General features: G+C 41.4%; 5 protein-coding genes across 5 annotated transcripts; 2 read left to right on the top strand and 3 right to left on the bottom strand.

Annotated features, from left to right (window-relative positions):
* Window positions 1-595: 595 nt before the first annotated feature.
* Window positions 596-4,382, bottom strand: LOC119482159 (complement C1q-like protein 2). The gene is made up of 3 exons (XM_037759579.1): window positions 3,828-4,382; window positions 1,187-1,318; window positions 596-1,110 (listed from the first exon to the last, which is right to left on the bottom strand). The coding sequence occupies exons 1-3, from the start codon at window positions 4,129-4,131 to the stop codon at window positions 830-832; spliced, it is 717 nt and encodes a 238-aa protein (XP_037615507.1). The 5' UTR covers window positions 4,132-4,382; the 3' UTR covers window positions 596-829.
* An 896-nt stretch (window positions 4,383-5,278) lies between these two features.
* Window positions 5,279-10,015, top strand: si:ch211-63p21.8 (kelch-like protein 33). The gene is made up of 4 exons (XM_037758178.1): window positions 5,279-6,332; window positions 6,426-7,374; window positions 7,493-7,663; window positions 8,888-10,015. The coding sequence occupies exons 1-4, from the start codon at window positions 5,507-5,509 to the stop codon at window positions 9,405-9,407; spliced, it is 2,466 nt and encodes an 821-aa protein (XP_037614106.1). The 5' UTR covers window positions 5,279-5,506; the 3' UTR covers window positions 9,408-10,015.
* Window positions 10,016-10,268: 253 nt separating this feature from the next.
* LOC119481361 (kinesin-like protein KIN-12E) lies at window positions 10,269-12,592 on the bottom strand. Its single transcript, XM_037758201.1, has 5 exons — window positions 11,908-12,592; window positions 11,186-11,344; window positions 10,950-11,036; window positions 10,730-10,870; window positions 10,269-10,564 (listed from the first exon to the last, which is right to left on the bottom strand). The coding sequence occupies exons 1-5, from the start codon at window positions 12,590-12,592 to the stop codon at window positions 10,296-10,298; spliced, it is 1,341 nt and encodes a 446-aa protein (XP_037614129.1). The 3' UTR covers window positions 10,269-10,295.
* Window positions 12,593-14,362: 1,770 nt separating this feature from the next.
* On the top strand, window positions 14,363-16,524 carry LOC119481390 (complement C1q-like protein 4). Its single transcript, XM_037758259.1, has 4 exons — window positions 14,363-14,788; window positions 14,874-14,933; window positions 15,060-15,191; window positions 16,218-16,524. The coding sequence occupies exons 1-4, from the start codon at window positions 14,608-14,610 to the stop codon at window positions 16,496-16,498; spliced, it is 654 nt and encodes a 217-aa protein (XP_037614187.1). The 5' UTR covers window positions 14,363-14,607; the 3' UTR covers window positions 16,499-16,524.
* A 222-nt stretch (window positions 16,525-16,746) lies between these two features.
* Window positions 16,747-21,153, bottom strand: LOC119481345 (kelch-like protein 33). Its single transcript, XM_037758175.1, has 4 exons — window positions 19,547-21,153; window positions 18,488-19,415; window positions 18,237-18,404; window positions 16,747-17,725 (listed from the first exon to the last, which is right to left on the bottom strand). The coding sequence occupies exons 1-4, from the start codon at window positions 20,964-20,966 to the stop codon at window positions 17,203-17,205; spliced, it is 3,039 nt and encodes a 1,012-aa protein (XP_037614103.1). The 5' UTR covers window positions 20,967-21,153; the 3' UTR covers window positions 16,747-17,202.
* Between the last annotated feature and the right edge of the window lie 4,713 nt (window positions 21,154-25,866).

The following is a 25,866-nucleotide window of genomic DNA, read 5'->3' as shown; positions in this document are numbered from 1 at the left end:
AATCATAATTTACAAATCATTTTTAACACATTAAAATTATGATTTCTGTGGTTCATTATAGGCTGCATGGTGGTGCAGTGGTTAGCACTGGCGCCTCACAGCTAGAGGGTTGCAGGTTCGAATCCGGCTTGGGACCCTTCTGTGTGGAGTTTGCATGTTCTCCCCGTGTTAGCGTGGGTTTTCTCCGGGTACTCCGGTTTCCTCCCACAGTCCAAAGACATGCAGGTTAGGTTAATTGTGGACTCTAAATTGCCCGTAGGTGTGAATGTGAGCGTGAATGGTTGTCTGTCTATATGTGTCAGCCCTGCGATGGACTGGCGACCTGTCCAGGGTGTACCCTGCCTTCGCCCAATGTCGGCTGGGATCGGCTCCAGATGGTGGTTCATTATGATTCAAAGGTTTCAGAAAATGGTGGTAAAAGCAAAGTACAGAATACACACATTTCAACGTATCTACCAAAAAAGAAATAATGTTCAAATAGTTTTTCAAAAGGAAACTGCTTAATCTATAAAAGTATACAATTTACAAGAATTATTGCTCCCAATATGCTCTAACATATATCAGTAAAAGGGACAGTGTGTAGGATTTGGTGACATCTAGTGATGTGGTTGCAGATTGCATCCAACTGAGTCAATTTCTGCTAATTAATCCCCGAAATGTTACACATTTCCTTAAATAAGAATAAATGAAACAGAATTGCATTCCCAAATTTAACTGACAAATAGAACATGAAGTGTTTACAGCTGCAGAAAGTCACACAATATTTTGTAATCTTTTGACCTTTATTAAAAGTTTGATTTGTTTGAAATCACAATATTTTCCGTACACTTCACACAGGGAAAAGTAAAAATCCACTGAATGTAGAGTACTTATTTCCATTATCACTGATCCTCTGACTTTCCCAGAGACGAACGTTGACATGGTCTCCAACTTGTAGGTGCAAGATAGCGCTGTTAGATCCAGAGAGGGGGTGATTTGGAGCGTGACCATACCATGACACCAGTCTTTGACTATTTCGGTACAAACTGCCACCAGTGGTTCCATCACCACCCCAGTACAAAGAAGAAAAGGTGAAATAATAGACTCCTTGCACTGGTGCTGTAAAATAACCTGCAACAACAACGAAATATAATTAATGAGTTACCAGGCAGTACTTTACGGAAAAAAGTACACACCAAATACTGACCTGTGATTGGGTTGTAATGTCCTCCAATGTTGGACAGAACATGTCTGTACACAAGAGAGTAAGGAACATTTAGAGGACCAATGGTGCCATCTTCAATTGGTTCTGCAGTAGAAAATGCAACCCGAGGCTGTCCTGAGAGATATAAACGTGAATACATCATTATTCAGAATTTTTTTATTTCCTTCAAAATAAATGGCACATCAGAGTTTCATGGTCATGCTTTCAAACATAGAGTATCCACAAACATTATTTAAGCCAGAGTTGAAGCATAAACTCAGGGAAAGAAAGTGAATGTACCACGAACATAATTCTCCTGGCCTGAATGTATGCTAAACTAAACTTTCTGTCACATTCTGGCCCAATCCCGATGTCCCTCCTAAGGCCTTAAGCCCTGAACCCTCAGGGACTTACAGGGATAAGTGTTCATAAAGAAAATGTCTCAAGGACTTGATGATTTGAGAGTGGGACAGCCCTAAACCGTCACGGACTTTGCGAGAACGCGCCTCAAAGTGTCTGTGAGTGTGGACATTGGACCTCTGCCTCTCCATCCCTACCTCTAGCCATTGCCATTCTCTACCTGTCCACCAGATGTCGTCAGACTTTTCCACCTCAATCCAGCCACTCCCTCCTGCCCTGTAGTAAACCCTTTTCCTGCCATTCATATCACCTGTTCTCCATTTGCCTCATTAGCCGGTAGGTCAGTATAGCAGCCTCTTTTCCCCATCCAGCTGCCAGATTGTCATTGCCCCCAAAACCTGTACCAGAACCTAACCGGAATCTATATTTGCCTTGCTGCCTGCACCTTTTCCCTGTCCTGTTCCTACCCATGCCGGTAAGCTCATGTACCTTAATTATATCTATGAATACCTGAACTGTTCTTATCTGCCTGATTGTCTGTGTTTGAGTCCTCCTCCCTCTGTTACCCAAGGCCTATTGAAAGAGGCTGGGACACGGTTTTGAGCTCTGGAGTATGACACATGCACAGTTTAACTGGAGCTGCAGTCGTGCATCGCTATTGGCTCAGCTTCAGATTTTACTGTGCATGTGTTGTACCCCAAAGATATGATGCGTTGATGACGCGTGACATCCACATTTTCAAATCCAAGCAGACACATACAAGCAATTTTTTTTAGCAGAAAGTTTTTTTTTTTCTAAACTAAACTTAATTTTAATCATCACATGTATAGTATACATACCTAAAATCGAACCTCTGCATTTAACCTGCTCTAATACTGAACCACAGCCGCCCCCAGTATGTATGTATTACACAAGTATGTATATTGCTGGCATAATTGTGTTCGCATAATATGACAACAAATATCAATGTGATGTGTGCAGTGCAAAACAAAAATAATTTAGTGGGAAGCTCCCCTTAAAAGAAAATCCTGCTTATGGCTTCAAAGGGATATGCATTGAGCAAGAGTGTACGAGAGAAGGTTTCTCATATTTTGAAGCCTAGAGATGTCATGTCGTTTGATTTATTCATAACACAGTTAACCCTCTGAGACCCTTAATAGACCCGTTTTTGTCTTTTTAAGGTGTTTTTTAGGGGTCTTTAGCACTGTGTCAAGTTGTTCTAGTCATAAATCAGAAATAAATGGCCATTCCAATGCTCTATTATGTCTCATAAGTTGTTGCAGCAATTTTTCGGTTGATACCATTTGTTACACAGATTTGGTGCTAAATTTAACCATTTTTCACCAATCTAAAAATGATAAGAATGATCAATAATACCTCCAAAATACCACATTAAGACACCAAGACCTTGAGGAACACCATAGAAAAAGCCATGCTGTGATTTGGTATATAAAACTTCTGACATTTTGAGATTTCTGCAAAGATTTCTGCATTTTTCGGCGATTAGATGGCGAGCACTTCTGTTCTGTAAACTGCTCAGAAACCCCCTTATTGTCAATATACCTAGGAAAGCCATCCATCGTCTGAATGCTCTATGTCTCTAGTTTGTGGTTGTAACGTTTCATGAGGCTGTGAGTATCCTAGAGGTCACCACAGGTCATTTTATACAGTGAGGTCAAGTTTCAAAAAAGGGTCTCACTACAATGAAATGGCTACTATGGGGACTAACATCATCACACATGAATACAGTTGGGCTCTTTGGATCCACAAAAGTCTCAGCTTTACAGTGATACCCAATTTATGTAATTCAAGACTGTTTAGGGACCCCAGTATGCAGAAATATTCAAATACACCATTTTTAGAATAGGCAAAAATAACACATTTATACTGCATGAAAAAAACGGTATGGTTTTTGCCCAAAACTGCATGTGATTATCATAAGCTGGGCATGTCTATAAAGGGGAGACTCGTGGATACCCATAGAACCCATTTTCATCTTCCTATCTTGGGGTCATAGGTCAAGGGACCCCTTTGAAAATGGCCATGCCAGTTTTTCCTTTTAGCTTCCTTTCCGACATGTTAGCATGACATGGTTGGTACCAATGGATTCCTTAGGTTCTAGTTTCTCTTAGGGTTAACTCATTACATTAGGGTTTTTTCTGCCAAAAGAAATTATGTGCAACCACAACTTTGGTGTAAGCGCATAATTCAGCTCACAACAGGTGGTTTGTATAGCAAAGTATAGCTTCACACAACAATTGTTTAGTATAGTATATTGTATTACCTTGATTCACTGAACATAGTCCAGTTACCGTGCTGTCAAGCGCAGACAGTTTTTTCTCACTGGCCTCCAGCTTTTTGTTTGTTTCCTCCAGAGCTCTCACAGTAGTTGCAAGCTTTTTCTCCAGAGCCCCCAGCTCCTCCAGCACTGTGTAGATGGTTGGTTCACCGCTCGGCTGGGTTGCTGGTGAGTTTGTTGTCACAATGTCTGGCATTGTGATCTGGGTCTGATTGTCCTTACATCCAGACTTGCACTCAGATAGACCAGCAAGCAAACACACAACCATCATCACTGAGAATCTCTCCATCCTTCAGCTTGGAAGGTTCTTCTTAGATATATTGAAATGACTGTTTACTGACAGCGGGAAGATATGAATTTATAATAAAGTTCAGAAAGTCCAGGTTAATAATTGTTTGTGGGAAGCAATGCATAAATACCTCCTATTTCCTCATGGCATCCGGACAGTTGTTCAGGATTTTATTACGACTTAATCAGTCAACATCAAAGCAAGTCAAGGTCCATGTGTTGTGCAATTCTACCTTTATGCTTTTTAATTGCCCTCTAATATTTGATGTCTGAAGTGGAAGTTGATCTCACGCAATTTGATAAACAAAGTGCATGCCAACAGTTTTTTGATACTAGCCAGGTTTCCATCCAAACGTAGAGCAAATTTCAACCAAATTTACAGAAAATTGGCAAAAGAAAACGCAAATTGATGCACGTTTCCATTCGCTGCCGCTATGTGAATCTTAGAAGTTGGCGCTAATTCGGTCAGGTGCCTATATTCAGTCTCTGGTAGCTATTAAAAGCTAACTGCTTATATCCCGGATGTTTAGAGGGACAGGATTTGAGGATGTGGGAAAAAAGAAAGATTTGTGAAGACAGAACATCAAAATGATCGTGCTGACAAGAATTGGATTTTGTTGAGTTACATTAGTAATTGTAGCACCATTACTTTATTTTTAATCAAGCTTTACCACTGGCACGTATGAGTATACAAGTTTTTACCTGGCCATGGAGCGGGAAGATGAGTGATGGAGGTGAAAAGTAATGAAGAAGTTGAAGGGATGGAACAAGATGACCAAGGTCCATAATGACCAGATCCTTTATTTCTTATGTTAGAAAATACATACTCTAGAATAAGATCAGCTTAGTTCACTTATCGTTCAGAATTGTGCACCTGACATTTAACTTGAAGTGTGATCCCTGACAATTAGCAATAATCATTAACAGAAATTACAGCAACATTCAGTTATCATAAATACACTTAAGCCAGTTTCTTTCTGGCTCCTTGACAGTTGTTTGTTCTTCAGAACTGATGGGGAAATCTTTTACCTGGCTCTTTATTGACTCCAATAAACTTAATCAACAAGTTCATCTCCATTTTCTTCCTTGATGAACATAACAATGAAGTGAGTGCCAAGGTTCGGCTGAAACTGAATCTCTCTGACCCAATATCTATAAATAGCTGCTTGTTTATGCAATGAGGAAAGTTGAGTCTGAGAGAGATAGAGGATTTGAGTGGGACAGAAAGATTTGTAAAGGCAGAAAAAGTAAATATGAGAAAGCGAAGTAAATTCATCAAGACAAGCGATTTGCTGGATGCTATTAGTAATTATTAATACCACAGAAAGACCACTGTGGCTAGTAGTTCAAAGAGAAACTTAAGCCGAGCAGCAGACATGGAGTTTACCAGGTGTTACCTTCCAATGGAATGGGAAGAGCAATGGAGGAGAGAGAAGGAGAGGAGGAAAAGACTGATTGAAGAAGGTGGCGAAGAAGGGATAGAACAGGACAACAATGAGCTAAGAAGGATCGTAGCTTATAATGACTCCAGGATTGGGCTGACGAGTCGGAGGGGTAAGAAACAGGGGTCAGAGGACACGGTGAGTGGTACTAGTCAGGAAGGAATTGTGCAGCAAATGAGGGAGGACACATGTGGAGATGAAAGACTTGATGATGTCCACACATATCGCAGTGAAATCTATCCTGAAGAGGTATTCATGGCCCTGAAGGAATTCTGGGATTCATCTCTTCTCACAGACCTGACTCTGACCACTGATAACGGGTACAGCTTTGATGCACACTCCCCTATCCTTGCTGCTGTCAGCTCCTTCATCCGAGAGACGCTGAGGGATGAAAATGGAGAACGATCAGAAAATGATAAGGATGTGGAAGTCCAAAAGCGGTCAGTGTCTCTGTCTCCTGAGGTCGATCATGTTGGGCTACAGGCTGTTTTGGAGTTTGCCTATACTGGAGCTGTGTCGTCTCTCAATTCAGACAGCATGGCCTCGATTATGGCTGCAGCTCAAGCACTGGGCATCCCTAGAGTACTGGATCTCTGCAACAAAGAGGAGAGGATGAAAGGAGGCGGAAGTTCTAAGCAGGAAGAGCAAACAATCTCTGCCCTAGAACAGATAAAAAATACTCTTCAGTCCATTAAACAGTTGTGGGCAGACAGAGTGGGGTGCGATTTGATTTTGGATGTTGACGGGACTTTATTCCATGGTTAGTAGACATTCATGTTAAATGAAATCTGTAGGTATCTTGTTGACGATCATTTGATAGTGATCAACCAACTCTTCTTTTGTCTGTCTCCAGTCCACAGAATTATCCTGGCGGCAAGCAGTGACTACTTCCGTGGCATGTTCACCTGCGGGATGAGGGAATCCCATCAGACCTGTATTGCCCTTCCCTTCCTGTCACCTTCTGAGTTAGAGGCTCTGATTAGCTGCTCCTACAGTGGGACCCTTCCACTTAGCTGGGACTGTATCTTCGAGATCTCCTGCACAGCCCTCCAGCTTCAGTTCCAGCCTGCCCTCTCGCTTTGCCTTGACTTCATGCAACAGGAAATGGAGGCAAGCTCCTGCCTGGATGTGGCGTCTTTTGCTGAAGCCTACGAGATGCCGGAGTTGCTTGAGGAAGCCAATGACTTTGTGCTGAGGAACTTCTGGGAGGTGTCAGCCACGTCAAAGTTTCAGGACCTACCGGCAGAGAAGCTTCTCGACATCCTCCGCTGTGATGATCTGTGCGTGCCCTCAGAGTTGGCTGTATTTCGAGCCGTAATCTCCTGGGTTGAGGCTGATCCTGAGGAGAGATTGGGCCAGGCTGGCGTACTGATGACCGGAGTCCGGTTCCCCCTCATGACCTTTCGAGAGTTCAGGGAGGTCAGGGCCATAAACCTGCGCTTGGAGTGCTTTGGAAACAAGGAGGTGGAACTTCATGGTTCAGCACTCAAGGAATTTGCTTTCAGCCTCCCAGAAACCCAGGATCTTTGCCGGGTCCGGCGTCCCAAAGACACTCTGGTTGTGGTTGGGGGAGACCAGCTGAACCCAGATATGGGTCAGCGCATACCAAGTAGGGAACTGTGGTTTGCAAACTCCCTACGCAGTGGTACAGGGCTAGTGAAGGTGATGGAGTGGAGGAGGTTTGGTGAGATGCCGGACAAGCCAAAGTTCAGGCATGGAGTGGCAGCAATGGTGGGGAGGTTGTATGTGTTTGGAGGATGTTACTACTACTGCAAGGATGACATGATGAAATCCACCTACAGGTAAAAAGAAACACAAATATGCTCTTCTCACTTTCAATAACCTAGATAGTCACACAGATGCACAACCTTGGTCTCACCTTATCAATCTTTATCTTTACCTTCATCGCACACATGCTAGTTATGACCCTGTGCAGGACAGCTGGAAGAGGCTGGCTGACATGCAGGAGTTTAGAAGCAACTTCTCAGTGGTGGTACAAGACCAGCATCTTTATGCCATTGGTGGAGATAAAGAGATCAACACCAACCTAGACAGCGTTGAGATGTACAACCCAGACAACGACTCCTGGAGGTAAGATTAGTGATGTTACGCTTGAAGCAGACTTCTTGACCAACATATGGTCACTCCCAACTCATCAAGTACCGCTGCTTGGTCAGTGCCCCTTGGCATCGGGTACTGACGCACGGGGTACCCCTCTTGAGGTACTGTTGGACGGGTCAGGGACGACATGTCAATATACGCTCGTTACATGCACAGTGTCCTTTCAAAGTAGACTTACATTTTCACGGGTTAGGTTTGAGGCAACACAACCACTTAGGTAGGGTTAGGAAATGGTTGTGGTTGACGTTAACTTCACTAATTTGACCAATAACCCACGTGACTACCGAGTGACTAACGGCTCATGTGACTGGTGACTCACATGACTCGCAGAACTAACGATACTAACGACCCACGTGAATAATGACTAATGTGACAAAATAAGTCAGCGGCTACTTTCAGTTTCACACGGGCCATGAACTGTGGTCTCCTAGTTGAAAGTCTTGTTTGTTTATTTTGACTCTCACGCTCTTTATACTACGTCAGTTGTTCTAACCGTCGAATAATGCCACAAGTGGGTTTACAATGGAGTTAGTTGAAAGCCCGGTGCGTCGCATACAGTCACTAAAAGGTGCCTCCGTGCGTCAATATCCGAAGCCGAGGGACTTTTACCAAGCAGCGGTATTTGACGAGTTGGGGGTAAGAACGGTTTGACTTGACTTAGTCCTTGATCCTAATCCCAAAGTATCTTAAAACCTAAAATATCGGGGCAAGGTATATCGATGCCAAGCTTGCATGCCCAAAAATACATGAATCAGGGATGTGTCAGTGTGAAACTGCCACAATATTTACAAGCAATCATATACTATTACAAAGTGGTCAATATTTATGATGTAAAATTGGACAAAATATCAAGGATGAAAGCTGTGAGCTCACTTATATGTTGACTCTCTCTCCTTCCATACAAATGTAATACCAAAGGTTGGCCAGCAGATGTCACCATTTTGACTATATCAAATACTTACAGACTGAAATATTTGCAACACAGTTGCTTCTAAGTGTTTCAGTGCATTGAAAACCTTACCTTACTTTAATGGTAAATTATATAGTAGAATGACTGTGATTATTCTAATGGGTGTTAAAATAGCTCTCAAATTGCCCATCCTGTCTAGTTTGTACTGAAATCTCAAGGATATAGAAATGTTTTACCCCTCCACTGCCCTTCCTGTCTGATGCCTTTTTATTTCATTTTCCCAGCTTTGTTCAGCCCCTGGACCAGGCTCTGAGCGGCCATGCCACCACTGTCATAGATGGAGGAATCTACATCTCTGGAGGTTTCAACTGTAAGTATGTATGTCTGGTGTCCATGTTCCTGTACCACCCAGAGAGAGGAACCACCTACATGGCAGACATGACCCATGACCGGGCCCAGCACTGCATGGAGCCCCTGCGAGGCCGTCTTTACGTCGCCGGTGGCGTGTGTAACCTGAGGACGTTTTACACTGACCAACAAGCCTGCGAGGTGTATGATCCTGTGGCCGATTCCTGGACAGCTTTCACGTCACTGCCCGTGCCCCATGTGGGTGCAGCCTCAGCCGTCCTGGAGGGGAAGATCTATGTACTGGGAGGGTACTGCCAGGATGATTACAGTGAGTCTGGACTGGTCCACCGGTTCGAACCCAGCACACAGCGATGGGAGAACATGGGCAAACTGCCTGGGGCTGTTACTGACATACGGGTCTGTCTGCTCCGATTGCCCCAACACTTTAGACTTTAGTAACTGGCTGGTCAAGATTATAATTTTTACAAACTGACATACATTTTTGGTGTGATCTATTCCCCAAATGTAATGTATTATAAGCAAATGTGGTTCAGTAAAAAATACCCTGCTGTCTAAATTATAGAACTTTATATCCAGAATGATTGTTTTAAACACCATGTATTTTTTTCTTTCTATATAATATAGTATCCTAAAGAGTAGGATCGAATATACAATCCCAAATACTAGTTGCTATATTAATAGAATTATTTTAAATGATCTATCAATAGTATGTATCAGTAGTATATATTCACAGTATATATTCACAATATGATGATATGAATCTCTGCATGTACCTTATTGTTGAGTGACAAAATGAAATGTTAACTAATGTATATGAATCAGTTACATACAATCTACTGACTCCGTTAGCATAATTTTTAAAAAGAAATACTACTAGACACAACATCAGACATTTTAAAATTTTATTTTTTTGATAGACATACACTATAATCATCTCAACAAACTCAGTCCATTGAACTTGTGCGTTCGACTTGTGTGGTATTTTATTACAGAACCAGAATGATAATTATGATAATGATAAAAATAAAATACATTTTATCACATTTTTCATCATGATCGTCAGTACTGTTTATATATATATTTTAACTAGTAGTAGCAGTTGTCTGATGCATAACAAGTAACAAGCCAAAAAACACCATTTCACCCTTATTTAATTTTTTTTTTTTTTTATTATTTCAAGATACAGTATGTATGATACTTGATATGAAATCATTCTCAGCGTGATTACACTTTATATGACAAATTGCTGAAAGCAAGAAGAAGAAGAAGAAGAAGAGACGCATCTCCCTTGGCATCTTGTTCACATTCTTAGCCCCCAAACATCTACGACGTTGGGAAGACGAGGAACCCACTGAAGACACTTGTATGTATTTTTCCACCGTCCCACAGGATGATGTTGACCGTCTCTCTGACATTCAGTTCAAGGATGACCGTGTTGCTGGTGGTGTCGCTGGTATCTGGTCCTGTGAACTCCCAGGTGCTCACTTGGTAATGCCCGTTCTTCACCAGGATGGCTCCTGAAGTGTGGCTGTTGTAGCCAAAAGTCATGAATGAAAAGTGGTAAACCCCTTTCAGTGGAGCGGTGAAAATCCCTGTGAGGAAACGAGGATAATGCAATGACATCATATGATTTTAACAAGTTAGAAAAACATCTTTTTGAGGATTTTTGATATGTTTTTCTACTCGGCGGAAACACAACCATTAGCTTCTCAGTTAGATGAGAAGATCAATAACCACTCTTAGTACTGTGAACATACCTGTTTTACTGTTGTAAGCGTTACCAATGTTTGTGAAGACTCTGTTAAAGATCAGAATAATGCTGGTGTTGCCAGTGATGGGTCCAGTGACCACATCGTGAGATTCGATTATAGTTGCAGAAAATGCCACCTTGGCGTTGACTGAAGAAAGTAAAGCAAACATTGTTAAGATCAGTAGTGTACCTGTATAGCATCTTGAACTATCGTTAATTGTCCTTACCATATGTTTTAAGGCTGTTCACCTCCAATTTGAGTTTAATTTGTTCAGCAACCTTTTCTTCAGTTGACCCCAGTCTGTGTTTTATTCCTATAAACAGAAACAGATCGTCATTTAAAAAGGTAATGTCCACAGTTATGAAAAAAAGCAGCAACTCTATTTACAGGGTACAAGTTGAAAAGACTCCATCAGGAAGAGTAATTGGGGTTCAAGGGGTATTTGGTGACTTTTACATGTACCTGCAGTGTCGCTCTTGAGAGCGTCGATGTCAGCATTCTGCTGGTCCACTGTAGCTTTTTGTGTTTTCAGCTGTCCGTCAACATTCCTGAATTTGCTGTCCGTTTCATCCTTAAACCCATCAACTGCAGCTTTTTCTTCATTCAGTTTAGCGCTGAAAGCTTGAGTTCGAGCATTATCAAATTTCAAATCCAATTCATGAAAACAGTTTTAACGTACATTACCATAAGCGCATTCAGATCGTAGAAGTGAACATGACTATATTAAAGGTACAGTGTGTAAGATTTGGCAGCATCTAATGGTGTGGTTGCAGATTGCAACCAATGAGTACCTTTCCCTTTCCAAGACTGAAGTAATGTGAGCCACTGAGTGCAAAACCGTGGTAACGCTGTTCACCTCCTTACCATAATAACATCACTTTAGGAGCAACGGAAGTCAGATGGCAGCTGGCGGTACTGCGGTTTTGCACTCTACATCCAGTGTTTGGTTTGTCCGTTCTGGGCTACTGTAGAAACATGGTGGAGCAACATGGTGGACTCTGTGAAAAGGACCCGCTCCCTATGTAAATATGAAGGACTCATTCTAAGCTAACGAAAACGCAACGATTCCGGTGATTATATACTGGTAAATGAAAGCATATTTATGAATATTATATTCCATTTCTGCTAATAGATACCCCAAACTGTTACACACTGATCCTTTAAATGTTGAGAATTAAAATTACCTTCACTGTTGTTTTGTATTTTCTTCACTTTAGCTTCAAGTCGCATCTCCGTGGCATCCAGTCGGGCTTCGACTTTGACTTCAAGCTCCTTCTCCGTCGAGTTAAGGTAGGAAAGTTCATCCTTATATAGATTCAGGAGTCTCTGTGTGTCACTAAACGCAGCCACAGTTTCAGTCTCCAGATTTCCGAGCTTGGCTTTTTCCTCTCTTAACTGCCTCTCGGTTGTATCGAGTCTCTCCTCAATCTCACTGAAGTTTCTCCCTACTCTTTCCCTGTGTTCGACCAGTTCTCCAACTTTTCTCTTCAGGCTGCCAATGTCAACTTCGTGTCTCTCCCGCTGTGTCTTTGCGTCTCTGAATTCCATCTCAGTTTGTGACTTCATCCTTTCAAGTTCCTTTAGTGCACTTGAAAGGTTTGTCACTAATCTCTGAAGTGCGCTGATGTTGCCGTTTGACGACTCGAACTGCAGTCTGGTCTTACCTTCCATAGCGTCCATCCTTTGTTGCAGCAGCATTTGTTTCTCTTCGAGATTTGTCTGGATATCATCCAGGTGTAAAATGTTTTTGTAATTTGAGCAAAGAGTTGGCGTCTCTCGTCTTTGCTCCGGGTCACACCTCCGTCTGTGTGGGAGTTTGGAAGATGCAACTCCAAATAGTGCAAGAAGGAAAACCGCCTTGGTGACCATTTTCAGAGATAAGATGTGCCAGAGCTGGCTCTGAGGCAGCTCCTTTTACCTTTGATGGGACAGCCCATTCATGACAACAAGAGCTTTCTTACACTAGGGAATGCCCCTCGCCTCTGAAATCAAACAACCAGGAAACAGACAGGAAATCTCTTTAAAACAATCAATCATAGTTTTTTTTTAAAAAGTTCTTCCATTTGATGGAATTTGACTGAGAAATCGATCTCTTTTTTTACTCTTCGTTATTTGTATTAATGTTTAATATATGTGCATGCACCGTCAGGATTGCTATTTAATTTCGTCGTACTCTGTGCAATGACAATAAATAAATAAATTCTATTCTATTCTATTGTGCACATAACACTTTAAGTGACACTGCAGGTCGATAATAATGTGATTAAAAACAAGCCAAAATCATCTGATAATACAGTACAGTCCTATCTGGATAATCACATGTTACACTTTGATAGTTTTCACTGAGGAACAGTGAACTCTGTCATGTCAGCTGTCAGAAGAATGAGGAACATGAGATGGAGAAAAACAATGGTTATGTGTTTCATGTTGGAATGAGGATGTAGACGAGACAATTTGCTCTATAGGCTACTGATGAGTGATGGCACAGGTTGCTATGGTAACAGACAGATCACATCAACCACACGATGTCAAGTCAAACCTGCCTTATCACTTGATAGGGATGATTAAGTGATGATATAACTGTGAATCAGACAGACTAAAACAGTCATTTCAAAGACTGGGTTGGGACCCACAGGTGGGTCTAAGGACATTATATTACATCAAATAAATTCTTCCATTTTTTATAGTTATATACATATATAATATGTTATATTGGGTCACAATATAATATATTATATAAATAAATGTATTTATTTATTGAATTTCTTTTTTTTCTTTTTTATATATATAATTATATAAATATATATATATATATATTATTGGGTCACAATGGTTTGTCATTTTTAAGACGTGGGTCCCCAGCTAAATGTTTGTGAAACACTGGTCTAAAACACACCATAGACCTTTATCTTTTTAAAAAATGGCGCTGTTTAACAAATTCTAAAATAAGTTCTCATAAAATAAGGAATAAATTGTCAATAATATGACTTGTGAAAACATCATAAATACATACATACAGGCTTTTTATACTGTACAGGTGTCAGTAGTTTCAAGCAACACTGCCCTCTGCTGCTCTGCAGAGATGTTGCACAAAGAACACTGTAATCTCTCATCTTTCTATCATTCGCTTGCTTTTTAGTTTCATCATTTGCTTCTTGAAGCTCATAGAAACATAGTCTCCAAACTAAGCTATATGATAATTTGCTCGGTTTATTGCTCTTTAGAATAACATTAACAGATTACTTTAACAGACATAGTTTACTATCCATAGTTTATATCAGGGGTTCTCAAAATGTTTTGGTTCGTTGCACCCTGAGTGAAGTGACGGATTCATGGCAGATTGGCGTGATGTGTCACAATCATATCGGAGTTATTTGCCCCAAAGCTATAACGTGGGTGGGAGTAATGGACACAATATGCTTGTTTTATAAGCGCAAATGGACCCCATCTGTAGATATGTACTTTTTAATGACACAGCACAATTTTATCATTTATAGCAAATTATTTCACGGAGCCCCTAACAGATTGCCACGGACTCCACTTTGAGAATCATTGGTTTATATGATATCTATTGATATAAATATGTCACATCCTCCACTGATTTTACTGGCAATCACACTCACAAAGTCCTCCCAGTAGGCTTGTTGGGACACGACCAGAACTGGGCTCCCTGAGGGGCCTCAACACTGCTTACTCACTGACATTCGAGGACTTTTCTCAGTGGTATATAAGCCGCTGAAAAAAAAACCACCCTCCAAAACCTGCGGAGGACAGTATCCAAGAGACTACAGATTTAAAGATCGAGGAAATGGAGTTCAGGGCTTCGCTTCTGCTTACCTTCCTGGGACTCTCGTTTGTGGAGTTGGGGTTTGGACAAAGGTGACATGGATATCAATGAGTGGTTCAGAGATAAAGTGGAATTAATAAAGAACTTGGAGGACAAACTTAAACAAGTAGAAAAACGGCAGAATGATGTTGAAGCTTTTGAGGCCAAGCTCAATGCGACCGTAGATGAGGTGGCGAGACAGAAAGCTGAAGTGGACAGGCTGAAGAAAGAGAATGAAGGTACAATGATTCATGTTGATGAAATATTACCACATATATTCCCACCCATTTTGTCATTAAATTCATTTATTTTTTACTCGCACAGGCCTGAAAACGAGACTGGATGCCACAGAGGAGGAGATTGATAAGCTGAAGCAGAGCAAAGGTGAGATGATCAAACTTATAGTATTTAAGTTTCTGTGTTACCAATAAACCAGAAAATAATGCGATATGTGATCATACTGATCGATTTGCATCTTTTGCATTAATTTCTCCATGTAACTGTCCACAGCCGCCCCTCAGATCGCGTTCTCGGCCTCTTTGGCAAACGTCGGGGAGATTTACAGAGGACCCTGCACGGACAAGGCCCTGATTTTCAAAAGGGTCTTCTCAAACACTGGCAATGGTTATGACCAAAATACAGGTACTGTGCACTCTTACATCATGTATGTCCATATCCTTGTAGATAATTACCATTTATTTTAAACATATTTCTAAGGGTTTGACAAAGAACAGCAACTCAGTCAATATCAGAATTATTTTTAATTATTTAAAAAAGCACAAAAGCATAATAGATCATTTATGCTTTTTTGCTTTTTCCTTGCCTTTTCCTTTAGTGTGTTATATAGATTTTTGTGCATGTAAAAGGTCTGCAAAATTGCAAAGCCCGAAGTCGATGTCAAAGGGAGATACTCTCCCCCACAGAAACACTGCTCCTCAACTGCCTGAAACGCCCTGCTTGAAGTCCCGCCTTTTCTTCCATAATGTGGTGATGTCACCAAGTAACACATTTGCATTGTACCTGGATAGGGGCTATAGTTTGGCTCGACCTCAAACAAATTGGTTAGAGCAGAGCTGAGTCGGAGTCCAAAGAGTTTGGTTCAATGGACCAATCACAACAGAGTGGGCCAGCTGACCAATCAGGGCAGACTGGGCTGTTTGGGGGCGGAACAGGAGCTCAAACAGGGCGTTTCAGACAGAGGATGAAAAGAGGTGCTGCAGCACTGCCGATATGAGAAAAGTAAAGCGTTTTTCGAACATTAAATCATGTAAACATGTTCTAGTAGAAACCCAAAATACAAGTATGCACCTGAAAATGAGCATAATAGGTCCTCTTTAAGCAGATTTTTAAGATACAATTCCTGTTTTTTATGGCTGGAAGTCTACTTGTAGACACTAAATGTCCTAAGGCTGTAAAACTCACACATCTGCTTCTGGTATTTCAAAACAAGAACAAACAAAGAGAATAATTTGCTGATACTGTTTGACTCAGGTCTCTAGTGTTTACTAGTGACAGACTTTTATTACAGAATGTTATCAGTTGAGTCAAACCTCAATTGTTGGGACCATTCAATGGCTCCACCAACTAAGGTTTGTCTCCAAAGCACCTCTGAAATAAACTACTTGTAATTTGAGTTACTAATCTTGCATCTGTTTGTCTTCGTTGCAGGAATCTTCACAGCACCAGTGAACGGTCTCTACTTCTTTAGCTTCAGTACCTATGGCTACAACACTCATGTCATGGGGGCCATTTTAATGAAAGACGGCGTTCGCCAAATTTCAACCTATGATAATCCGTCAGCTGACGGCTCAGACAGCAGTAGTAATGCTGTTGTTCTGCAGTTGGCTGCTGGTGATAAGGTGTACATGGAACTGTGGGATAACGGCAGAGTGTTCGACAACTTGAATGGACAAACGACCTTCAGTGGTTTTCTTGTCTTCCCTGTGTAAATGATTAGAAACAATGCATTGTGTTGTGCTTTTACTCTCAGGAAAGATGATTATGCAACAAGTGACATCTGTGAATTTGCTTTCTTTTACATTGTGGCTCTGTTCCAAAGCATGTGCTGACATGAAAATTACACAGTATGATTATCCTATCAAAAATCAAAACAAGCTTTCATTGAAAAATCTAAAAAACCCATGGATTTTTTTTCAATTCAACAAGTACATTTTAATGAAAATACAAATGTGTGAACCTTCTTCAGAACAATAAATGCAAAATACTTATATTGTCTCTTGTCCTGTCTCTGGTGACTAAACACAGCTTTCTGCACATTCTGCAATGAATAAAGTATGCCAACTATGAACACAAGAGGGAGCAACTCCCTCTTGTGTTCATACTGTAGTTTGTTAATGCAGTAATTGGTGTAAACATTTTTATTCTTTGTTTGTTATGGAAATAACTGCCATCCCATCTTTAACTAAAACAAATAATTTCATTACAGTTTTGAGTTAATTGGAATATATAGCACCAAAAATGTTCTACATTACAAAGATACCCTACTTTTTGCATGTAAATATCCTTACATCGGCTACAAACAACAATGTTTTCTAAATTACAAAACTGTTATTAACATGCATTAAGTAACTGGAAATTCAGTATCATTAAACTTTATACAACAACAGTAATGACATTCATATGTCACCATGTCTTACGATCGGAATTGTGGTGGCAAACACAGCACAGATGCTCGTATGTCACTGTTCGGCCCGGGCATTCTGCCCATGTTCTCCCACCTCTGCGTGGTGGGATCATACCTGTGGACCATCTTGGTGTCGCTGTAGTCCTCCTGGCTGTATCCACCCAGCACATAAAACTTTCCCTCTAAAACTGCACCTGCTGCTCCTACATGTGGCACTGGCAAAGATGCGAAGGCAGTCCAGGAGTCTGCTACTGGATTGTACATCTCACAAGCTAGCTGGTCAACAATACCCATTTTATCATCTGCGGAGATCCCGCCTGCTACATAAAGACATTCGCCCAGGGTCTCCATGCAGTGACGAGCTCGGGGTTTATCCATGTTTGCCAAAAAAGTGCTTCCTGTCTCTGGGTGGTACAGAAACATGGATGCAAGGTATTGGCAGTCACTGCTCAGCCCTCCTGAGACAAAGATCCGCCCTTGTAAAACTTTTGCTGCATGGCCAGCCATAGGCAGATCCAAGGGCCACGTGAAGCTGAAAGAGAAGACATTTTTTAAAAATACTTTGCACATAATTGACCATTTATATCAAATGAGAAGTATCACATTATAATGGCCGTACTGTAAACCTGAAGGAATATAATTGGATGTTACTACTTTTGTAGCCAAGTGAATGAGTCTTGGTAAATGGTAAATGGACTTGCATTTATATAGCGCTTTTCTAGTCTTCCGACCACTCAAAGCGCTTTACACTACATGTCAGCATTCACCCATTCATACACTGATGGCAGAGGCTGCTAAAGTGCCAACTCTAATCTAAATACTAATTCACACACCGATGGTTATGCCTTCGGGAGCAATTTGGGGTCAAGTGTCTTGCTCAAGGACACATTGACATTTGACACTCTGAGCCACAGCCGCCCCGTCTTAACAAGTCTTTTATGCTTTTTACTTACGGTTGTTTTACGTAACATTTTTAGCAAGAATATACACTTGATGCATATAGCACACTTTGTTTTGAAAAATTAATATCCCTTCCAACGTACCTCCAAGAGTTTCCAGTGGGACAGTATCGTTCCACACTCTGTATATATTCACGGTTACAATGTCCGCCGATGGCATATATCTTTCCGTCCAGAACAACCACGGAGAAAGAGGATCTCTTTTCCTGCATTTCAACCAGGCACTCCCAGCTGTTTTGAAGGGGGTCATACCTACAGATGTGGTGAAATGAGACACATATAAGTAAAGAGGTATTGAAACATGTCTTTAAAACTGTAATTATCACCTCTCTCACTTGTAAACAGAATTCAGGGTGTCGTTGATGCCATAATACTTCTTGCCTCCAAAGATATATAGTTGTCCTTTGAGGACAGCCACCTCATGACAGACCCTCTCTAGCTCTGGCATCTCTCCCAGCTTTCTCCACTCCATAGTCTTAATTATCCCAGTATGGTTCCTTAGGGAATTCCCAAACCAGAGATCTTTGCTGATGATGCGGCTACTCAGGTCTTCAGAAATCTGGTCACCTCCAATCAAGACCAGATTCTCTTGCGGCAGATAGATTCGGCACGGACTCTCATTGGAGCAGAAATCCTCAAAAACTGCTTCATAGAGCTCTGCCAGGCTGTGATCAGACCACATGTTCAGAGATTGAACCTCTTTGAAATCCTTGAATGTCATCAGGGGAAAGTGGATGGTTTTCATTAGTTCTTTGGCAAACTTCAGCCTTATTTTAGGCTTTGCTTGGATCCATGCCACCACTGCTTTGAACACAACGAGCTCAGATGGAACACAGAGCGAGCGACTGTTCAGGTATTTGAGGAGCTTTTTGGCTGGCAGGTCCTTGAACTTTGAGATGCATGCCACCTTTTGGAATTGCCGCAGGACGAAATCGTCTGCGACTTCAAGGAGCTGCGCCATCTCGTAGGCCTCGGCAAAAGATGCCACATCCAGGCAGGAGTGAGGGTTTATTTCTTGATGCAGGAAGTTAAGGCACAAGGAGAGGGCAGGTTGGTACTGGAGCTGGAGAGCGGTGCTGGTGATCTCGTAGGCACACCTCCAGCTGAGGGGAAGAGCCCCGCTGTAGGAGCAACCAATCAGAACCTCCAGCTCTGAAGCCAAAAGGAAGGGAAGGGTCACATGGGGCTGACGGGATTCCCTCATCCCAGAGGTGAACATGCCACGGAAGTAGTCACTGCACACAGCAAGGATGACTCTGTGGACTGAAGGGAGGATGGTAAGCACAGTATAAACCAACTGTAATCCCAACTAATTTGTACAGGACTATACTTTTTCAGTACAGATCGAAGGATCGTATCCTCTAAAGTTGCTGCATTTATTATACTCTACTCACCATGAAGTGATCCTCCAACAGCTTCCAGAATTACATCACAGCCCACACTGTCCATCCACAGCTGTTTGATGGACCGAAGACTGATCGTCATTTGTTCTGCAGCCGAGATCCTTTCCTCTTTCTTCTGGGTTTTTGTGGACTTTTCTTCTTCCTTTTTGCAGAGATCCAGCACCCTGGGGGCACCCATTGATTGAGCCGCAACCGTTATCTGGTGCAAAGTGTTCTTGTTCAAACATGATAAGAGTCCAGTGTAGGCAAACTCCACAACTGCCTTCAATCCAACATGATCCACCTCTGGACCCAGAGACACTGACCATCTGTGGACTCCAACACTTGTATCTTTTCTTTCACCAACTCTATCGTTACCTACATTACTTCTACTAAGACTTTCTCGGACAAGGGAGCTGACAGCAGCCAGGACAGGGGAGTGTACGTGGAAACTCTTCCCGCCCTCTGTGCTCAAAGTAAGGTCAGTGAGAAGGGAGGAGTCCCTGAACTCTGTCAATGTACGGAATATGTCCGTGCGATAATCATTTTTGCAATAAATCTTTACCACGTCTTCATCATTACTATCTGCTTCTTTGTCCGTTGAATGTTCTGCTTCCTCGTCTACCGTAGACTCTTCCTCTTCATTTTGAAGCTTTTTTTGATCAACTTGAAACTCTTCTTCTTGAGTTGTCCAATATTCTGCAACCGTTTCTTTCCAATCTGTCAAATTCTCACCTTCATCTTGTGCTTCTTTTCTTTCCATAGAAGTACAGGTTTCTAGGATGCTATTTTCATTCCTCCATGACCGTTCATCAGGATCTTCCAGTTCCTTGGGATCCTTATGTTTCTTCTCAACAGCTCTCTCTCCATTTTTTATTCCGTCAAAGTTGTAAAATTCATCCTCATATCCCGCTGAGTCAGAATCTTCATTATCGGATTCCACCGAATCAGACAAGTTTTCTTCATTATGTTCTCGCCTCACACTTTCTTGGTTTTGCTGAATGTTTTCATCCTCAAGTCTTCTGATACGTTCTCTGAATTGCTCTGCAAGGTGATATTGTCCAATACGCTCCTCTTCCCTGTCGTCTTCCTCCCCGGCCTTCTCTTCTTCCCTCACCTGCCCATCTTCCTCCGCATCCACCTCATCCTCTACCTCATTTACTCCTTCTTCCCTTGTTTCCTCAAGTTCCTCTGCTTCTTTCACCTCCCTCTCAAACTCATTTTCTTTTTCATCCTGCTCTTCCTCCGTTTCTTTTGCTTCTGTCATCTCCATCTCATCCACCTCCCCAACCTCTTTAACCTCCCTCTCCACTTCATTCTCCTTTTCCTCCCCTTCCTCTGCTTTCTTCACCTCTTCCCCCTCGTTCTTCTCCAGCATCTGTCTCCCCCACTCATCCCAGCCCAGGAGGCTTAGATTAGCAGCTAGTGCCATACTGTCCAATATCACCTGCGTGCTAATCCCTTTAATCCCTCAAAACAATTACAACTCTCGAAGCCAAAAGATTGCAGATGACTTACTTTTTGGCACTGTTTATGAGGAAGAATGTAAAGGAAAAGTCAAGCATGTCAAGTAGTAATCCGCTCTTTGGATGCTGCTGTTATTGTTGCAAACCGCTTCACCTCTTTACCCCGTCTGCAGACACCAGCTGTTTTGTCTGTTTGTTCCTCTCCTGCCTCTCCCTCCTCCTCCTGCATGTGTTCCATGTTTGAGTGGCACATGAACCCATGATTACTCATAAAGAAGTCGCTATATTCAGACACTTTATCACGAGGTAATCGGGATTCAAGATTTTTTGAGGATGTCAGTCTGAGACCTAACAGAGGTTTGTGGCGGGTTGATGTGATGTGTCGGATTTCTTTTACTTTACTACATTGTTTTGTTTCCTCAATTTGTACTTTCTATCATACACAGTATATTTACAAGCCATGCAATTTATCCTATTGGTTTTTTATTGATTTCACTTTGTAGCCTTTTCTTGTAGAGATCAGTTCTTAAATTTATAGTATAAAGATTTGACCCAAGCAAGTAATAAAAAAAGGGAATGATCTAGACCTAGAGGCAGCTGGATTTCTTCCCGTCTGAACCAAAATGTCTTGGGGGGGCCTTGGCGCCTTAATTCTGGACCATATGACTCTGAGATTAGTATTAAATGCCCTGAGGGTCACCAGCGGGATCACGTTGCTCCTCCACGTCCAAGAGCAGTGGTATCTGGGTCAAGGATCGAGAGACGTGATGGAAAGAAGGAGGCCGAAACAAAACAACGCCACACCTGTTGCTCTTTGCGGCGAGAGTGAAAGCAAACAGCTGGGTCACATTGTCACCTTGACTTGAAATATAGTTGCACAGGTCACAAGTACAGTAGCTGACAGTGGATGACTCATTCCTTGTATTGTACCACATTGTTAGAATGGCACTGGTTTGCATCAGCTATCCGTATATTCACAGCTGTTTGTTTGTTGAGTCCTTCCTAAATTCTTAGTTACTACCGCCTAGTTTCAAACTAGTGATGTACTAAATTAGATTGCTCCTATAATACTTCTTAGTAACAACTTTAGTCAAATCGATTGCTGGAAAGCATTTCATTATTTAATGTTAGCATTATTTAACAGCATTTTGTGTGTAGCCTGCATTTCGTACCTCTGTTACTGTTCAACAGGTCATATTAGGAAGCTAATGTTGGTTGATGTTGGTTGATTCTAGTTGGGAAATAGAGTTTTGTTTTGCCTTTACCATTCAGTACTGAGTGAGTCAATTGCAGTTGTGGTAGTGCTTGCTATAGGAGCAAATTGACAATTTAACATTTTGCTGTTGCTGTTTTTCATGAATGTTGATAATGTCCCCATTCTTATGATAGGTTGATTGTTTTCTCCAACTGACAGAAACAGCCGTGATCGTTGAATTAATCTAAGATACAATTCAGAGGTCTGTAACCAGGCTTAAGGTGGACAGTGACATTTGTGACGTGATTTCCGTACTTGGTTTTGGACAAATTTGACATAGTTTACGAGCTTATTTTAAGTCCAACCATGATTCTTTTTAAACCTAAGTGGTTTCGCAAGAAGTTGTTTCACAACATTAAGCCTGTGGCATGTAAATGACATGCGAAAACCCTACACCTTCCCATGAGATCGGGTTGGTACAAATCCATGTTCCCTGGTTAAACATCTTGTCTTTAAAGTTTGGGCAGGTAACATAGGAGAAAGGTAAGTAGTTAGACAGGCAGGTAGACCTTCCAATTAGTTTATTCGGGCCGAATTAAATGATTGGACGGCTTTATGACAGTCCTGTGACAGCCACAGTTACTGTATTTTTTCCGCTCTTTTTTTTTGTCAGAGCATTTGATTTATTGATTACTGTCGGGATGTAAAGAGAATTTCAACAAATATAACAAAAGGTGTTAAAATACATTACCCACCCTAGCTTTAATCTTGGGCTTCTAATGCTCTAAAATAACAGCTCTTCAATTCTATCAACACAGGGTGAGTTTCTATTGAGATGCTTTGAAGTTGAAGCGCTGTGAGTGGGTGAGCTGGAAATGAAACTGGTGGGCAACACCTCGCTTTAAAACACACTCCTACCTGAGGACACAATGACTCTGCTCTTTTCACAGTCGTTCACATGTGAGGCATCACACACACACATATACATACTTACTGTGCATACACACAGGGAGGTTTAAACAAGCAGACAAATGAGTCAGGTTATTATTCAACCCTACGCAAAAAAGAGAATGCATTTAAATAAATTGAGAACTAAACTACTTGAGAGCTAAATACTTTTACATGTTGAAGCATTCAGAAGTAAAGCGTTAAAGTGCTACATAGCAAAACACAAGGTGATATTGGAGGAGAGCAGATTTCCATTGCAACAACATGTTTGTTTACCGCCATCCTGAGTTTGTAACACAGCAGATGTGCAGATGTTGCGGCATTCACATTACCACCCCACAGTGAGTGTTTTGCTCTGGGCAGCAGCTCACAATCTACTTATGAAAAATCTGTTTCCTCCACAGTCCTGATTGTTACCATGACGACGCACGCAGTTAGAGGAGGAGGAGTGAAGAGCGTTAACCTCGTTATGGGACCCTCCCCCTCAGGCCCTTTCCTCAAGAGCAGCAAACACTGCTGGGACAAGAAGAGGCCGAGCTGCATTCCTCTTTATATCCTTCTTCTTAATAGAAAAAAAGCATTGTCTTCACTTATCAAAGCCTTCACTCCTTTTTCTTTTTTTAAAGCTGTATGAACGCTTTTACTCTGAAATGAAAGCAACTGTGGAAAAAGTTCCACATGTGTATGTCTGTACAGGTAATATGAAGCTAATGTGGTAAAATGTGGTCCTGGAGAAAAAAATGTGTGTGGTCTCTAGTTAAAGGTGCAGTGTGTAGGATTTGGCGGCATCTAGATGGTGTGGTTGCAGATTGCAACCAACTGAATACCTCTCTGCTCACTTCTCCCTTTCCAAGACAAGGTGACGTGAGCCACCAAGTGCAAAACCGTGGTAACGCCGTTCGCCTCACTCAGAGGCCATTCTTACCATAATAACAATAAGGAAGTTAGACGGCGGCTGGTGGAACCACAGTTTTGCACTCTGCATCTCACGTTACCGCAATTTCACATGCGTGTCGAACTACTGTGGCATTCACGTAAAAACGCAAAAAGCACTCTCTAGAGACAGTGTTTTGTTTGTCCGTTCTGGGCTATTGTAGAAACATGGAGGAGCAACATGGCGGCTCCGTGAAGAGGACCCGCTCCCTATGTAGATATAGACGGCTCACTCTAAGCTAACAAAAACACAACAATTCTTAGTTTCAGGTGATTATACACTAAAGAAAATATAGTTATGAATATTATAACATTCTGCTAGTAGATAGAGGGGTTGATGTACCATGACGTTGCCAGGCGACCACCAGAGACTCCAGAAAGTCATTGTGCCCGGCAAAGAAATAGTCCCGCACATAACCCATCACAAAACTACGACTTACTGTTTTTACACTACTGTTGTATACAAAAAGGAAGCTTTTTTTTTGTCAAAATACAATCTAGATTTATTGAACTTCTATGGCCCCATAAAACACAGAGATGAACACACACACGGAGATACAATTTAAGACAGGCAATACAACAGGCTGGGAGATAAGAAGTTATTAAACATGAATCAAATTGGCTCATACAGTACAATGAATGGGAATGAATATTTCTCTACAACAACGCAAGCAACTCCAGTGTGGTGTGAAAAAAAGGATAATCACAATTTTTAAAACAATACAAATAACATTAAACACAGAGTACATAAAAAAGCCACGTCTTTTTCCAATTATTTCAGCTTGGAATAAGTAGCGTGACTGATTGTCAAGCTTCTTCTTAAATAATAATTCATAAATACAGATATAACATAAATATTATTATTAATAAATATAACTGTAAGACTGTTTTAAGTGTTTAAATTGCTTTAACATAATTAATTTCCACTAAAAGCTCAATTTATTAGGAGGTCTGCTTATTTTACTGAAAACATACACCAAGTGCAACCAAGAAGTAGAAGAAAGATCCATCTGTCTTTAAGTCAGTCTGCAACAAGTAAAATAAGACATGTAATCCGCTCATTAAAAACAACAGATGCACTGCAGATCATGAGCTATATCAGATCTCTTCTGCTATTGCTTTTTAAATTGGGTCATGCTCTATTTTAGAGCCATAACTCCCTGTATTCCAAAGAGAAAAAGGGAAGGGGCCAAGAAGGTGATGACAGTGCCAAAGAAATAGGAGACTTCTTTTAACAGCAGTTAAGATGCTGTGGTAGGAACAGAAGAATTGCATAGTTCAGCATCAGCATCGTCATATTTTCCTATTGAGCCTGGTTCTTTTTTTCCCTTTCTGAATGTACCTGTGCAGCCCTGAAACCTTTCCCCCGCGTCTCACTCCTGTGGCTCGTTAGAATAAGGAGCGAGACGAGAGGTCTATTTTTACAAACGAGGGGGTGAGAAAGTGAGACGGAAGGTGAGATTTCATGAGGCAAAAGCAAGCTGATGTCGTTTTCATCGTGAATATATTCTGTATGTAAATGAGTGGTTTTAACAGGCCCAGAACGAATGTATTTGAACCTGTGCCTTTATGGTTTTATTGAAGCCGGAAGGCCCAAAAAGTCAAAATGTTTAAAATCTGTATATGCTGGCAGAAAAAATAAACTATTAAAGGGGACATATCATGCTCATCTCCAGGTTCATATTTGTGTTTTGTGTTTCTACTTGAACATGTTTACATGCTTTAATGTTCAAAAAACACATTATTTTCCTCATACTGTCCGTCTGAATATACCTGTATTCAGCCTCTGT

This window comes from Sebastes umbrosus, chromosome 22 (assembly GCF_015220745.1).
Source record: "Sebastes umbrosus isolate fSebUmb1 chromosome 22, fSebUmb1.pri, whole genome shotgun sequence".
Lineage (NCBI taxonomy): Eukaryota > Metazoa > Chordata > Actinopteri > Perciformes > Sebastidae > Sebastes > Sebastes umbrosus.
Note: the sequence above shows the minus strand (reverse complement) of the source record. Positions and strands in the feature narration are given on the sequence as shown.